General features: G+C 56.1%; 2 protein-coding genes across 2 annotated transcripts; one reads left to right on the forward strand and one right to left on the reverse strand.

The window, feature by feature from the left end:
- The first annotated feature begins 290 nt into the window (after window positions 1-290).
- On the forward strand, window positions 291-2,602 carry SAC3D1 (SAC3 domain containing 1). The gene is made up of 3 exons (XM_032357763.1): window positions 291-401; window positions 566-1,146; window positions 1,999-2,602. The coding sequence occupies exons 2-3, from the start codon at window positions 573-575 to the stop codon at window positions 2,499-2,501; spliced, it is 1,077 nt and encodes a 358-aa protein (XP_032213654.1). The 5' UTR covers window positions 291-401; window positions 566-572; the 3' UTR covers window positions 2,502-2,602.
- Window positions 2,603-2,705: 103 nt separating this feature from the next.
- Window positions 2,706-15,329, reverse strand: NAALADL1 (N-acetylated alpha-linked acidic dipeptidase like 1). The gene is made up of 18 exons (XM_032357767.1): window positions 15,011-15,329; window positions 14,746-14,918; window positions 14,535-14,656; window positions 14,099-14,221; window positions 11,854-12,137; window positions 11,653-11,757; window positions 9,699-9,784; window positions 9,463-9,582; window positions 6,525-6,610; window positions 6,379-6,442; window positions 6,227-6,294; window positions 5,924-6,015; window positions 5,752-5,842; window positions 4,003-4,084; window positions 3,743-3,916; window positions 3,579-3,666; window positions 3,378-3,470; window positions 2,706-3,037 (listed from the first exon to the last, which is right to left on the reverse strand). The coding sequence occupies exons 1-18, from the start codon at window positions 15,202-15,204 to the stop codon at window positions 2,851-2,853; spliced, it is 2,232 nt and encodes a 743-aa protein (XP_032213658.1). The 5' UTR covers window positions 15,205-15,329; the 3' UTR covers window positions 2,706-2,850.
- Between the last annotated feature and the right edge of the window lie 1,019 nt (window positions 15,330-16,348).

Here is a 16,348-nt window from a genome sequence, read left to right on the forward strand (position 1 = left end):
CTGACCCCTGATCTAGAAAATGGGGAGAACAGTCTCCAGGAAAACGAGTAGAAAATGACAGTAAGGCCCATTGAGCCAGGTTACTGGGTGAAGGGGATGACGAAGAGGAACCGAAACTGGGGTTACCCACCTTGGGAGGTGCCCAAAAACTAAGCGCGAGGTTTCACGGTTTGGCTAGCTGAAGCCCGGAGGGCGTGGCTCCACGGCTTCCCCCGCCTTTCCGGCAAAGCGATTGGTTGCGGAAGGGATTACAGGCTGGTGCATCATGGGAGTGGGCTGGGCTGGGCGCGGTGCATCCTGGGCGCTTTGGCCGCGCTTGAGTCGGAAGTGGCGGCGCTGAACTACAACGCAGTGTGTCTCGGGAGGCCTACTCCAGGCCTTGTGGGAGGGGACAAGACTCGGTGAGAGGACGGCGGGAGTCGGGTAGGGCGAGTAGGCGGGGCCCAGCTGGGATCCGCCCGCCCCGGCGCTCGAGCTCCGGCCGCCCTCCGCCTGCCTTCGCGTAGAACGGGGCGAGCGGCCGCCGTCGTCTCCGGGATGTTGAGACCCTATCCTTTCCCCTCAGCGCCGCCATGGCCGGCTGCGAGCTGCCCATGGGCACCTGCCCAGACATGTGTCCGGCCGCCGAGCGCGCCGAGCGCGAAAAGGAGCGCCGCCTCCACCGCTTCGAGGTGGCGCCGGGGTGCGGTAGCGACCCGCCCCGCGCGGACCCGCAGCGCGCCGTGAAGGAGTACCAGCGGCCGGCCGCCGGCAAGGCGCGGCCCCCGCCGAGCCAGCTGCGTCCGCCGTCCGTGCTGCTGGCCACCGTGCGCTACCTGGCCGGCGAGGTGGCCGAGCGCGCCGACGCATCCTGCGCCGAGGTGGCCAGCTTCGTGGCGGACCGGCTGCGCGCCGTGCGGCTGGACCTGGCCCTGCAGGGCGCGGGCGACGCCGAGGCGGCGGCGGTGCTGGAGGCCGCGCTGGCCGTGCTGCTGGCCGTGGCGGCGCGGCTGGGGCCGGACGGGGCGCGCGGGCCGGCGGACCCGGTGCTGCTGCAGGCCCAGGTGCAGGAGGGCTTCGGTTCCCTGCGGCGCTGCTACGCGCAGGGTGCCGGGCCGCATCCCCGCCAGGCCGCCTTCCAGGGTCTCTTTCTGCTCTATAATCTGGGTGAGTCGGGGTCTCCGCGGCGGTACGGGGTAGAGGTGGTGCCTCCGTGGGGACAGTGGAGGCCGGGGAAGGAAAGAGAAGCTTTGCAATCTCACTTTTAGCTCCCTCCCCACCCCTGCCTTCTAAATGTGTGTCAAGTCAATGCACAGGATCCACTGAACCCTCACGTGGTGACACACAAGTTTCAAAACATTAGATCCTTCCCATGAACGGACGGTGCATTCTAATAAATTCTGTCGTATTTAATTGTAATAAAATGCTCTTGGTTTCAAACCCCACTAATGGGTCAGAAGCCTCAGTTTACAAAAGTGGTCCAAGGTTCCAGTGTCCATGATTCTCCTGGAGGGGAAGCAGAGGCAGAATGTCCTCTAAAGAAAAGCCCTTAAGCGGGTGGACACCTGAGCCAGCTTTTTAGGGCAAGTGGAGAAAGGGCTGTGGATTTGAAGTCAGGAAACTTGGATTTTGTTGTGTCAAATTCTACTACATTGGAACTCTGAGACAGCCCTCGGGCAAGTCGTGAACTTATCTGGGCCTGTCTCCCTCATCCAAAAACAATGCCTCCCTTCGTTACGAGGATCCAGACTGTTTGAAGGGGCTCTGGCAACTCATTCTGATAAGGCTCTGGAGGGGGCTGATGGAAAAAGTCCGCGGGAAGGTGAGCTTGGCACAGGGGAGGGGCGCGGCCAAAGTGGAAAGTAGGCGGGCCAAGGTCGGAGGTGCGCTTGGCGGTAGGGGGGGGGGTGGGCGGGGCTGAGGACCGAGCCTTTGGGAGGGAGGCCTAACGGGACGGGATGGAAGGGGGCCCGGTGTGGGAAAGACTAGTTCTCCTCACCCTGGCTTCCGCCCTCACAGGCTCCGTGGAGGCCCTGCACGAGGTCCTGCAGCTGCCTGACGCCCTTCGTTCCTGCCCGGCCCTGCGCCGGGCCCTGGCTGTGGACTCGGCCTTTCGCGAAGGCAACACCGCCCGCCTGTTCCGCCTGCTCCGCGTCCTGCCTTACCTGCAGAGCTGCGCTGTCCGGTGTCACGTAGGCCGTGCTCGCCGGGGAGCCCTGGCCCGCCTCGCTCGTGCCCTGAGCACCCCCAAAGGCCAGACCTTGCCTCTGGGCTTCATGGTCCACCTCCTGGCCCTGGATGGGCCCGAAGAGGCGCGGGACCTGTGCCAGGCCCACGGACTGCCCTTGGATGGACAGGAAAGAGTTGTGTTTCTCAGAGGTCGCTACACTGAGGAAGGGCTGCCACCTGCTGGCACCTGCCAAGTGTTGGTGGGGAGCAAACTTGCAGGGCGCACCCTGGAGGAGGTGGTCATGGCTGAGGAGGAAGAGGAGGGTGTGGACAGACCCAAGTCCCCGGCATGAGGAGGAGCCAGGCACTCTCCCAGAGCCCAGGACTGGCTCTGAGCCCTCAGGTTTCTTTTTTCATAGTTCCTACACAATAAAAGTGTTTTATTTGTTTTGTAGGAGCAATAACTCTGCTTGGTTGATTTGGGGGAGGGCAGGGAGGAGTTGAGACAGGGTAGGGGTACACCCTGAGGAAAGCATCTCATTCCCCTCCGGTGTCCCCAACTGGTGGGACCCTAAGCTGTTGTCTCAGAAGCTTGATAGGGTCCCCTGACTGGGCCTCAGGTTGGCATCAAGGAAGACTGGGACACACTCAAAGAAAACTCGAGTGGGAGAACGTCAGGTTGAAGGCCGTGAGGAGCTGGGGTCAGAGGTCAGCCACAGGCCTTAGGGTGGCCGCTGCACCCTCCAGGGCCACCACCAAGATGCTGAGCTGCCTCCGCACTTCAGCCCAGGCTTCCGATCCAAGGCTGGTGTTCATGGCCCTGGAGCAGGCATTGGCCAGGCCGGGGAATGTGGCTACGGAGCTGGTGCGGGGTGCCCAGAGCACATGGCTGACGGGAGATATGGGGGAAGCATAGTCACTCAGGGACCAGGAAAGAGAGGGGCTTCAGCCTGGAACGGGCTCATCTGTACATAGCAAGGCACAGAGGCGCCTCCCCACTGCCTCTGAAATCAGGGACCCTTAAAGCAGTGGTGGTGAGAGACCGCTTATAGTCCCAAGGTGACCTTGATGGGTTTGCGCCCATCCTTTGAGTCCAATTCCCCAACTGTTTGAAGGAGCTGGGCTGTGCTCTAAAGACCAGGAAATCTCTCAGTTCCTCCTCCCTCCAGTGGCTGCCCCTGCCCAGCCTCCCCCCACTGTACTTCCCAAGAGCTTTGGAACAGGCTCACCTGTAGTAGCGTTCCTCTGGGAAGGCTCGCGGGTTTAGGAAGGTCCGCTCCAAAAGCATCAGCTGGTCGTTGAGCATCCGGACCTGCAGGGGGCTGGAAGCGGCGGGACCTTTGTCACCCCGGAACCAGCAGCCCAGTGGGCAGCCTGCCTCCTGCCCCCGATGCCACCCTCCCAGACACCTGCTTAGTGCCCTCGCTCACTCAGGGGAGCCTTTCTGCAACGCGGATCGGTGCTGCTCCAAGGCCTCGGCTGCGGCCTCAAATTTCTCCACTGCAGTCACCAGACGCCCTGTGGGGAACAGCTAGCATCTTAGCCCTGGAGGGCAGAGCGCTCCCCACACCTCCATGTCAAGGGGGCTCCATACCCAGGCTGATGCTGTGCTGCTCCAACAGGCCCCCCAGGTGCTGCTGTGCAGCCTGCAGAAAACTTCGGAGGGTCTCTCTATAGTCACTGACATTCAGAGGAAGGAAGAGGCTGTCGCTGAGCCTAAGAAGCACTCTCCCTGCTGTCCGGGCCACAGCCTGGTGGCTGCTGAAGCCTGCGGGGAGGGTGACCAGGCCAGGGCTCAGTCTTCGGTCCCTCCTCCCCCAACCTCAGGATTCCCCTTGCCCGCCCCCTCCTCACCAGGGTCCACAAATTTGTCCACGTAACCAAAGGTGTCGAAGGCTGTGTGGTAAGTGGGGTAGATCCTGGCTGAAGTCTTGCTCTAGGGGAACAATGCCAAGGTGACAAGCTTGGGATAAGAAGAGAGGGGCATGTACCAACAGTGAGCTACAGCAGAAGGATATTATCTCAAATCATCGCTACAGCCACGAGGTGGGTTCTAGAATTCCACTTCAAGAGGAGGAAACTGAGGGCTCAGAGATTACATTACCTGCCTGACCTCACAGCTAATAGTGGCCAAGCTGGGTCCGCGGCCAGTTTCCCGTTTCATATGAAGGAGAAGGCTCGGGACTCAAATCAGAGGATTCCAATCCCAACTCTACCACCCAGGAGCGGTAGGGCCATGAGGGGGAGAAGGAGCTTTTGGAGCATCAGGCAGGGAGACACAGCTGGGCACTCCGCATCCCTTACCTTCTTTGACCCCGCACACCAGTGCTACCAATCCATCCCTGTTCATGTCGCGGCCGGTGCGACAAATCGACCAGGGTCGAGAGGGTAAGAGGACGGTGAAAAGAAATGAAGAGACAAAGAGATGGGGACAGGAGGAGCACCAAGGAGGATGTCCAACAGCGCCGATTTTATCCAAGGCTGTGAGGCATTATATAGCGAACAGAAACAATCATAAGAAAGTATTTTTAGCTGATTACTAAAGAGTTTGCAACATGCACAGAAAATCCTTCAAGCTTTCCTATTATCTATTTCCCAAGCACCAACAGCAGACCCTCTAGCGCCAGATGTACTGACTTCAAGGCCACTCAAGACATAGTTTGTGTAAGCACAGCACAGTCTTAAAAACGGTGTAGTCTATAGCCCTTGCAAGGACCAGCCAAGAATTTCTGACCCCAGCCAAATCGTTTCTATCTGACTAGCAAATGTGTGGGAAGTCACGTAGGCGAGCACCCAACACATAGCACAGACCCTTTCTCAGTGCTACTCGACTTTATCGACCTAAGCCTTTTGTTCGGCTATTCAGCCCTTAAAGGAGGCACAGGTCAGGGCCTGGACCAGGGCCTGGTCCTCGTCTCAAGCCTTCCCGTGGCCTTCCACAGTTTCATACCGTTCTTTAATTATTCTGGGGTAAACATGTTTTCATTTTTTAAGATCTTGAATCAGGATGCCTCTTTAGTTTTAAGATTTTATTATATGTATTTTTTAAGATTTTATTTATTTATTTGACAGAGAAAGACAGTGAGAGAGAGAACACAAGCAGGGGAAGTGGGAGAGGGAAGGAGCAGACTTTCCGCTGAGCAGGGGCCTGATGTGGAACTCAATCCCAGGACTCCAGGATCACGACCTGAAGGTTAATGACTGAGCCATGCAGGCACCCTAAGATTTTATTTTTTAAAGTAACCTCTACATCCAACGTGGGGCTTGAACTCATGACCCCAAGATCAAGAGTTGCATGCTCCTTGAAGAGCTGAAAAGCCAGGATGCTTTTCAAGTCAATGTCATCCTACAACTAACTGGCAGTGTGTCCCTGCGCCCCCCAACTCCGCCAATGGTGCATACCACAGTGTTGCATCTTAAAATCAGTAGTAGCTTAAATTGGATAAAATAACATAGGCGAGCGTAAACAGATGCTCAGAGAGGCTAAGTTTCTTAAGCTACTGAGTGAGTGAGCCAGACTCGGCTGCACTAGAGAGGCTCTAAGAGAGGAAGGGGCTGGGGGAGCAACATACCGAGCTGGGGGACAGAGGGGTACGCACTCACCCGGTCATAGGTGTAGGCGATGTCCATGGAGGAGATGCCCAGGAAGTGAATGAAAGGTGCATAGTCGCTGCCAGCGCCCAGAGAGCCCAGGCTGTGAAAAGAAAGTCGGTTGGGCTGGAGGGTACTGGGCCAGGCTGCCCACCTGGGGCCCCTGTCCTAGCCCTGGGCTCACCTGGGAACCACGCCGTAGGCTGGGCTGCTACGGTTGGAATACCGGATCCAGTTGTCGTAGATGCTGAGGCCAACCGGGCTTGGTGCGGGGATCTGACCCAGAGGGGAATCTAGTCTGGGCCCGGCCCCTCCCCAGGCCCAACAGGTGGCCCTCCGCCGGGCCCACCCGAGTATCCATCCTAAGCACAGGCCTGAGGGTCCTACAAGGCCTGTCCCCGGCCTCAGTATCCCCGCCAGGTCCCTGCGATCAGGACCGGCTCCCGCCCCACCCGCCCCGCCCCCCTACCTGCCCCGCCCCTTTCACCTGTTTGGCGGCAGCAAAGATGACGCTCTGGACCGGGGGCGTCCCCTGCGCCCTCAAAGTGGCATTGGCTGTGGGCAGACCGCAGAAAGACTATTCGGGCCGCCGCGCCTTGTTCTCCCTGTCCCCGTCAGCCCAGCCGCCGGCCCCCATACCAAACACCGAGATGTCCACGTTGATGTAGGCCACGGTGCGCTCCTGCAGCTTGCTGAAGAATTCCTGCGGGTCGGGAACCCACGTGAGCCCGGCCAGCCTCCGCCTCGGGAACCCGGCCACCGCCCGCCTCGCCGGGCTCACTCACCTCGGTGAATTCTGTGGAGCCAATGAGCCCAAACTCCTCTGCGCCCCAGCTCGCGAACACTATAGATCTGCGGGGACGCCAGGTTCCTGGGGAGCGGGATAAAGGGCTGGAGGACAGGGTCGCCGGATCTTCGGGGTGGCTTGGGGGGAACGCTGGGGACGTGGAGAGGAGGAAGGGCCGGCCCTGGCGGGGCAGCCAGTGACAGGAGGTCTAGGTCCCCCAGCCTCTCCAGGCCATCCTTCGAGCTTCCGTCCCCTTCTCCCAGGCTCCCTCGAGTGCTGGGACCCTGCCCCAACACTGCCCTCTGTGCCAATCCCAGGTGGTCCCTTCTGCCAGAATGCCTTGCCCCCCCCCTTCCTTAGAGGGGAGTAGAGACCTCCGGACACTCCATCCCCCACTGTCTCCTTCCCGCACCCCGTGCCAAACTCTCCCGCAACCTTCACTCGGCGATAATAAAGTGAGGCTCTCCTTAGGGCCTTAAGGGACAGAGGCTTACTGTCTCCATTTTGCAGATGAAACTGAGCCACACAAAAGTTATATGACTTGCCCAGCGTTACACAGCTGGTAGGCATGAAGTCAGGGTTCAAGTCCAGGGTCTGGCTCCAGAGTCCAGGGGCTTAAGGAATTGGCCACCCTGCCTCCCTCAGCCCCTGGCAGCCTACAGCACCATACGGCCCTGTGTGTGCTTCCATCTTGAGCTCCATCTCAGTGTCCTTTGATCCTTTCTCAGCTTTCTGTTTTAATTTTATCTTTTTAAGTAGACTCCATGCCCAGCGTGGAACCCAATGCAGAGCCCAACTTGGGGCTTGAACCCACGACCCTGAGTTCTAGACCTGAGCTGAGATCAAGTGTTGGATGCTTAACCAACTGAGCCACCCAGGCGCCCCTCTCAGCTTTTTATTTTAAATCCAAATCGTTAAAATATAAAAGGATTATGTGCTTGCCATGACTAATTCTCACACTGTTTCCTGCCCAAAATGTATAACCTGACTCTAATCAGATGAATCCAAATTAAGGGGCCCTCAACAAAGTAACATGAGGATCATAAAAGAATTATGGAACTCTTACAGATGACACGTGTCACTACCACACATACAATGTGTGACCCTGCATTGACACCTTGGGTCAGAAATTTCTTTTGCTCTTTAAAGGTCATCATAAGAACAGGTAGCAACATTGTTCTTTTGCTGATTCTGATCATTATATTGTGGCCCTGAAAGTAAATGTCCTTATTTTTAGGAAATACACCATGATATGTTTGTGGGTAAAGGTGCGGCGTTTCTGCAACTTTCAAACACTCCAGAAAACTGTTAACAGAGAGAGAAAGAGCTAACATGGTAAAATCTTAGTATCAGGAGTATCTGGGTGAATGGTGTCCAAGGCTCCTTTGTACTGTTTTGGCAAGTCTCATGTAAGTCTGAAATTATTTCAAAATAAAATACTTGTGGGGCGCCTGGGTGACTCAGTTAGTTAAGCGACTGCCTTTGGCTCAGGTCATGATCCCAGGGCCCTGGGATGGAGCCCCTGCATCCGGCTCCTTGCTCAGCAGGGAGCCTACTTTTCCCCCTCCCACTCTCTACTACTCCGCCTGCTTGTGCTCTCTCTCTCTCTGTCAAATAAATAAAAAAATAATATTTTTTAAAAAAATTAAACACTTGAACAGAGACAGAAATTCCTACACTACCAAAGGGAGTAAAGCCCCTCCCTCCGCTATCAGTTGATCTCAACCACACCTGTGGTTTTACCAGTCATGGATGCCAGGAACTCCTCAGTGGATGTCTGGAGTCTCTTTTCTGAGCTTGGAGATCACACCTTCAGCTGCCTGCTTGCCCTCCCCCCCAGGAATGTCTCTTAGGCACCTCAAAATCAATGTGAAGGGGGACACATGCATAAAGATGTAATTTGTGACATCAGTACCGTAACGGGGAAGGACAGAGCTCTATAGGAGTGAGCTTTTGTATGAGATTCAGTTGGTATCAATTCAAATTATATAGTTAGAACTTTAGAATGGTGATAAAAAGTTCTAGAGATGGATAGTGGTGATGGGTGTACAACATGGAATATACTTAATGCCACTGATCCGTACACTTAAACATGGTTAAGGGCATGTGGGTGGCTCGGTCATTTGGGCGTCTGCCTTCAGCTCAGGTCATGATCTCAGGATCCTGGGTTTGAGTCCCGCATGGGGCTCCCTGCTCAGCGTGGAGCCTGCTTCTCCCTCTCCCTCTGCCTCTGCTCCTTCCCATATCCCCCCACACCCGCCCACTTGTGCGTTCTCTCTCTCTCAAATAAATAAATAAATATATTTTTTTAAAACTTAAAAAAAAAAAAAATCCCATGCCATCTTCCCCCCAACCTTGGACTGAACTCCAAACTCCCCAGCAGGGTGGCCCCTGGTCCAGGCCCTCCTTTTCACATGCTATGCCCTCCACCTGGATCCCCACCCCACCCCAAACTGCCACTTCCACAGGGAGGCGTTCCTGAGCTCAGGCTTGTGCCCGGAAAGCCCCTTAGATAGTCCTCCTTATGGCGACGTCTTTGCATGCAGCAATTGGGGTGTTCACTGTGGAGGTCTGCTGTGCCTGGAACTGGCTAGGCATACAGCAGGCACACGGGACATATTTGTTAGCGACTGTCTGTTATCGCTGCCTCAACTGTGCTGAAGCTCCCTGAAGGCAGAGGCTGGGGTCCGCCTTGCTCCTGGCGGCACCCGGCCTCACCACTGCACGAGTTCCCCACATCCCACCGGGCAACTTGAGCTAAGCCAGGACTGGCGTCCATGCAGGTCGGCCCCCGGGGCCCTCGAACTTGGCACAAGTGAGCACTGGAGCGGGAGACAGAGGAGGTGGGGCAGGACTCCCGCGAGCGTAGGGAGGCGCGGGCTGGAGGTGACCGCCTGCGGGGACGGTCCCTAGACCAGAGACCGGGGCTGCCTCACCCTTCTTCAGCAGGGTCCCCAGGACTCGGGAGAGCTCCAGGAGGACGGCAGTGCCACTGCTGGGGTCCACGGCCCCATGTACCCAGCTGTCGCGGTGGTTTCCGTAAAGCACGTAGCGGTCTGGCGAGAGGAGTGGACGCTCAGATTCCCCGGGGGGTGTGGGCGGGGCCAGCCAGGCCGGGCGCAGGGGGCGTGGCTAGAGATGCCCGGGGCGGGGCCCAGCCCGAGGGACTCACCTGGCTCCACAGCGCCGCGGATGATCCCCAGGACGTTGGAGGAGTTTCGCAGCTCCCGGCGGTTGTGGACACTCACGTTCACCTGGCTTGGGGAGCCCAGGGGGCGACCAGAGGCTTGGCCCTGCCCACTCCCGCTCCCAACCCAATGCAGGGGAAACTGAGACCCAGAATGAGAAAGGGACACCACCAAGTCTCTGGCCCGCAGGTAACTAGAGAGGCAGCAAGGACCTCCGCACCATCCTTCCCTGCCCCCTCCCACCACCCCCAGTAAATCCAAAGACCAAGATCCAAAAGCAAAATCGTTCTTATGCCGGAAGCAAAACCAAAACTTCTTGTTCGCTTTTTCCTCGGCCGCTTCCCCCTCCCGCTCCAGCTCCTCCTCCTGGATCCCACCCTGACCCCAGGCTGGAAGCCCGCCCTCCACTTAAGTTACAGGTGTTGTTTTGTTTTTGTTTTTATTTTTGTTTTTGTTTTTAAGATTTTATTTATTTGTCAGAGAAGGAGAGTGCTGAGCCCAGGCAGAGGGAGAAGCAGGCTCCCCACTGAGCAAAGACCCAGGCATCCCTTAAGGGACAGTTTTAAACTGGGGGTGTCAGCTGGTGGCCCAGACCCTGTCTCCACCTTTCCTCCACCCCACCCTCTGAGGACCCTGGGACTCAGTAGAGGCTGGGGGCCCTGCTCACCGCCACTGTGCTCTTGGCCAGCCTGGAGGAAGGAATGGGGGCAGAGGGAAAGAAGGTGCACAGCCCTAGGGGTTCTCATCTCCTCGGGCAGTGGGCCCTGAGCCCTAGTCCCAACCCTGGCCTGCTTCCTGGACGCCCTCCGGACCCCTTGCAAGGACCAAGTCCCCTATCACGCCGGGAGTGTGGATTCCAGCAAAGGAGCTGGGAGAAAGGTGAGACTCCACAGACACCCTGTGGGGGGCCCCAACTTAGGCCAAGGACTGGGTGCGTTGGATGCACATCATACCCAAAGGCCAGGCCCCTTTGCTCAGGAGACTCCAGGGACTACTTTCCAAGAACCCCCCCTCACACACACACACACCCCTGCACAAGCTACCCCTCCCCTGTGAACTCTCCACTTGTGTTCTGTTTGATCAGCACTTAATATTAAATGTCCTCTAGGGCACCTGGGTGGCTCATTGGGTTAAGCCTCTGCCTTTGGCTCAGGTCATGGTCTCAGGGTCATGGGATCGAGCCCTGCATTGGGCTCTCTGCTCAGCAGGGAGACTGCTTCCCCCTCTCTCTCTGCCTGCCTGTCTACTTGTGATTTCTCTCTCTGTGTGTCAAATAAATAAATAAAATATTTAAAAAAAAATGTCCTCTATTCACAGGGGAAAAAAAAAAAAAAAGAGGAAGCAAGCCCCAGTCTTCTGATTCCAGTTCTTTCCATGGACTCATTCAGTTAAGTACTTATTGGATATTTAGCAGGCACTGGGCAGTAACTGAGACAGACACAGCCCCGCCTTTGTGGGATGTCCCATCCCCCCTCCCCCAGCAAGACGAAGCCTGAGGAACTGAGCGACTGCAGAGGAGAACTGGCTGAAGGGAAATGGGGAGGACACTAAGGGGTCCACCCCTGAGAGGTTACCTGGTGGCAGGTGGGAAGGTTAGTGCTGGCCAGGAATGGCAGGAGTATGGGAAGGGTGTTCCAGGCAGAGGGAACAGAGAGTGCGGAAGTCTTGGTTTGGGAATGAGCTTGGTAGTTCAAGAGAGGGGGTGGCCGAAGTGTGGACGTCATAGGTGAAGTGGGCGTGAAACTCCACGGGGCCTTGTGGGCCACACAGCTGTTTCACTGGCTTTCCCCAAGACAGGACAGGTAGGTGTTCTGGAGTCAGGGGACAGTTGGGAGAGAGAAGAAAGGGAAAGGCTAGGCCTTGAGGTGGACAGGGAAGCATGACCAGGGGAGAGGAGGCAGAGGAGAGGAGCCGTGAGGAGGAGGGGCCCCAGCTCACCTGTCTGCCGGGAAGTCGCCATCAGACCGGAAGCCGGGCCCCAACCTGTAGTCACAACCCAGTGCTCCCTGCCAGGCAGCCGGGGCCACGGGTCCCTGGAGGTTACTGGGGAGGAGGTGAATGGTGTGGGCATCGAAGGTTGGGGCCACTGGAGGGTGGGTAGGGGTCCTCCCCCGGGGGGTGGCGGGCACAAGAGCTTACCAGAGAAGGCTTTTGGCATCATCGAAGCCAATGGGTTGAGCGGGAATCGGAGGAAATCCAGGGGCAGCATCAGGATCCAGGCGAAAGGAAGAGGGATTGGCTGGAAGGTAGGGAGTCAGGGGATCCCCAAAATACTCGTAATAGGAGCCTCGCTCCACCCCAGACGGAGGCAGGCGCCAGGAGTTTGGGAAGGTCTCGTTGGCGGAGCTCTGCCCGTCGTTGATGTCTGCGGGGTCCGTGTATACCAGCACCCCAGCGACCCCGTACTTGGCAGCGTTCACAGCCTGCGGGAGGTGAATGAGACTGTGTTCAGGGCAAGGGGGAGGCGGGCTCAGGTCCCTTTCCCACTTCCTTCCTTGCTGTGGAAGATCTGTCTTCCCACAGGCAAGAGGATGTTGGCACCAGTCCTTGACTGCAGTGCGGCTGGGGGCAGCAACGGACCAGGGGCACAGCTGGGCCAATGCTGATCAGTGCGGAGGGCACAGAAATGGAGTGTTGAGCCGCGGCCGCCAGGCAGCTGCCTAGGGGAGCAGGGTATGGTGTGGCCACGGGCACAGTGGCCCTGTTCATAGGAGCCATCAGCGGAGATCGGCCCAAGTGCCCACTGGGAGGAGTGGATGAACCAGTGCCCCCCCGCGTGCAAGAGAATATAATTCAGCCTTTGGAAGCAATGATGCTCGGGCTCCGCATCCATGTGACTTGAAAACATGACGATCAGTGAGAAGCCAGACACAAAAAGACAGATAGTGCGGGATTCCTCTTATGTGAGGTTTCTAGAACAGGCAAATTCATACGTTTCTAGAACGTATGAGTGAGAGGTTCCCCGGAGCTGGGGAGCAATGGGGGGAGCTTGAGTGTTTAAGGGGCACAGAGTTTCATTGGGAATGATTGAGAGTCCTGGAAATGGATGGTGGCGACGGTTGTCCAACACTGTAAAGGTGCTTAAGGGCCAGCATTAAACACTGGAGATTTATTTTATAATTTGATTCGATTTAATTTTATGCTGGCGTGTTTTAGTACCATAAAAACAAAACAGGACCTCAGAAAAAGAAAAAGAACAAGGTCGCAATTTATGTACCAGTCGAGAATGATCTCCAGGATGTATTAAGGTAAACAAACAAACAAACAAAAGCACTGTTTGAAACAGTGGGTATAGTACGCTGCTTTTATAGAAGAAGGGGGAAATAAAAAATCATATTCATATGCACCTCTTCCAAAAGAAACTGGGTTGATCTCCAGAAAACTAAAACAAACAAATCAGCAGGTTACCTCTTTGGAGGATGGCATTACAGGAGAACTTTTCCACTCGACTTATTTATTTATTTATTTATTTTTTAAGGGAAATTCTATGGGGGCGCCTGGGTGTCTCAGAGGGTTAAGCCTCTGCCTTCGGCTCAGGTCATGATCTCAGGCTCTTGGGATCGAGCCCCACATCGGGCTCTGCTCAGCGGGAAGCCTGCTTCCTCCTCCTCTCTCACTGCCTGCCTCTCTGCCTACTTGTGATCTCTATCAAATAAATAAATAAAATCTTAAAAAAAAAAAAGGGAAATTCTATGATCTGTATAATTAGACCATGCCTCTTCCCTCTTTTCTTTCTTTTTCTTTTTTTTTTTTTTTTTGCAGCTTTTATTATGGGCACCTCTTTCAACTACAGATAACATAAAATTTACTGCCCTCTCCACTTTATAGCACAAAGTTCAGCGGGATGAAGGACATACTACATTACTACACTGCCACTGCCACTGCCACCACCCACTGAGTTCCTCATCTTGCCAACCTGAAACTCTGGAGTCACCAAACACTAATCCGTCCTAGTCTTTTCCCTCACTCTATACCTTTTTTAATTAAAAACAAACAAACTAAACTAAATTTTTAAAACCACAGACATGACATACTTAGTCAAAATGTTTAGTTGAAAAGATGCGGGCTGGGAGGCAGGCAACCAGAGGGATTTAAGCTAAATATTCAGAACTCCTTGGCAGGAAAACTTGGACTCCAGAATAACAAAGGTGCACACTTTGCCTGATCCACTGATTTCCCAAGGCTCAGAGGGGTAAGAGGAGGCCCCCAGGGTCACACAGCACATCACGAGTGCCAACAGTAGAAATGGAGCCCGCTGCTTCTGTCCCAACCCAGGGCTCGGTGCACCACCCAACACCGCTCCATCCCGTCAGGGGCTGGCTCCTGGCCCACCCAGTTCCCTGCCCTGTTCCCAGCCCCCAGTTCCCCTTCGCTGGCTGCTCACCTTGGCCCCCCGTCCTGCACCCCCATAGCGGGTCAGCGCAATGGTGCCTTCCAGTTTGATGCCCTGAGTCTGTAGATTCATAAAGTCTTCTTCCGTTCCGCGGTTGGCATAGACGAGGAGGCCCTGGTAGCAAGAGGAGGTGATTCTCAGAACCCACCCCAGGAAAGAGGGGGTGAGGACAGGAGAGCGTGGCTGCTGCGTGGCAGGGTGATGACATTGGATTAGATTTTCCTCCTCAGGCAGAGCTTGTAAGCTCCCCAGGAGCAGAGTTACCCCTGGTCTGGTCTTGAGTAAGGGCCGCTAGGGTTTGCAGAATGACTCGGTGATGGGTAAAGGAGCAGCAATGGAGTATGGTGGGAGGGCCCCGGGTCAGGAAGGGAGAAGCTGGGCTGGAGCCAGAGGAAAGGGGGGGGTGGAGGGGATGTTCCAGACCCACCTGTGGGGTTCCTGGGGGAGCGTAGGCGGCATATGGGGGCACCACGTCGGGCCCTGCCTGCTCCCCAGTTAGGTTCTGCTCGCTCCGGCGACAGGAGAACACGACGCTCCCAGTGGGACTCACTGTGGACGGGAGGAGGCCTCAGGACTGGGCCTGGCAGCTCCCCCCACCCCGCCCGCACAGGTGCCCCCCGGCCTGAGCGGCACCTCACCAACAGCCACACGGTTGGGCTGCTCCCGGCTGGGGAAGGACAGCAGCACTTCATAGGCAGGCGCCTCAGCTGCGTCAAGGCCCGACTCTGGGTCCTGCCATCGCTGCAGCAGCAGCTGCACCAGGGCCTCATCCCGGGGGCTGGAGGCCAAGTGAGGCTCTCTAGAGAGTTCTCTGTAGGGTGGGCAGAGGCATGGGCAGACGCAGATGCAGGGGGAGGGGGGTGGCTCTGGCAAACAGGTGGGGAGGGGAGCCAGCCCTCTCACCTGAGGTTCTCTCGGATCCTGCTGGCTTCCAGCTGCTGCATGACGGTCTCAAGGATCTCCAGGTCCAGGTCCTGGGAGACGCTGGGCGCTGGGACATTGGCACCTTTAGGGATGGCAAAGTGGCCCAGGATGATCCCCAGCCCCAAGAGGGCAGCGGCCCCCACCACCCCCCCAAGCACCTTCACCCACTGCATCCTGCAGTGTCTTGGCAAGACACTTGGGGTCACTTTTTATAGATGGGTGCAGGTCTAGTTAACCATTACCTGGTGGGTGGCCCTGCCCTTTGGCCTCCAGCCCTAGGGAGAGTCCCGGAGCATCCTGCAGGGAGGGCCAGGAGTGGTTCACAGCCATCTCGGTTCTGGCCTCAGTCACCTGGAAGGGACCCCCAGGGATGTCAAGTCCACACAGGCACACTGAGACCCAGACAGGGACAAGGGCTCAGCCAGATCTCCCAGTAAAACAGAGGGCCAAGCCCGAATGGGAACTCAGAGCCCCGGTTAGAGCAAGACTGGGCCAACTCCCTGCCATCCCTACCTATCTCCTCAGTGTCATTTCTAATATATATATACTTTTTAAAAAATATTTTATTTATTTATTTATTTGACAGAGAGAGAGATCACAAGTAGGCAGAGAGACGGGGGGGGGGGTGGGGGAAGCAGGCTCCCTGCTGAGCAGAGAGCCCAATGTGGGGCTCCATCCCAGGACTCTGGGATCATGACCTAAGCCAAAGGCAGAGGCTATAATCCAATGAGCCACCCAGGTGCCCCTCTAATATATATTTTTAAAGACTTTATTTATTTGAGAGAGAGAGAGAGTGAGCAGGAAGGGGGGAGATGGAGAAGCAGGCTCCCTACTAAGCAGGGAGTCCCTTGCATGGCTCCATCCCAGGACCCCAGGATCATGACCTGAGCCAAAGGCAGACCCTTAACCAACTGAGCCACCCAGGGGCCCCTCCTCAGTGTCATTTGATTTCCAGCATTTCCAGCCCTGGCTGCTGGAAGAGGTTTTGAGTTCAAATTGCCATCCTTGCTAGACATGGGCTGTGTGATGTTGGGCAATTCACTTAGCTTCTCTAAACCTGTTTTCTTAGCTGTGAAATAGGGATAATAGGCTTATTTCACAAAACTAATGCTATTTCCATTTAAGAAGACTGCATCCATGGAAACATCTAGCCAGTGTCGGGCACCTAGTGGGAGCTCAATAAGTTTTAGCCACTCCTGCCTTATCTGGATCCCTAAAATGTGAAGAGGGATTTACAAGAATTCTCTTTATGTATCCTGTAGGGGTCCCAGCTTATGGGAGGACATCGGATTCTAAGAGAGGGAGGCCATTCTAGAG

The sequence above is a fragment of the Mustela erminea genome, chromosome 9 (assembly GCF_009829155.1).
Source record: "Mustela erminea isolate mMusErm1 chromosome 9, mMusErm1.Pri, whole genome shotgun sequence".
Taxonomy (NCBI): Eukaryota; Metazoa; Chordata; class Mammalia; order Carnivora; family Mustelidae; genus Mustela; species Mustela erminea.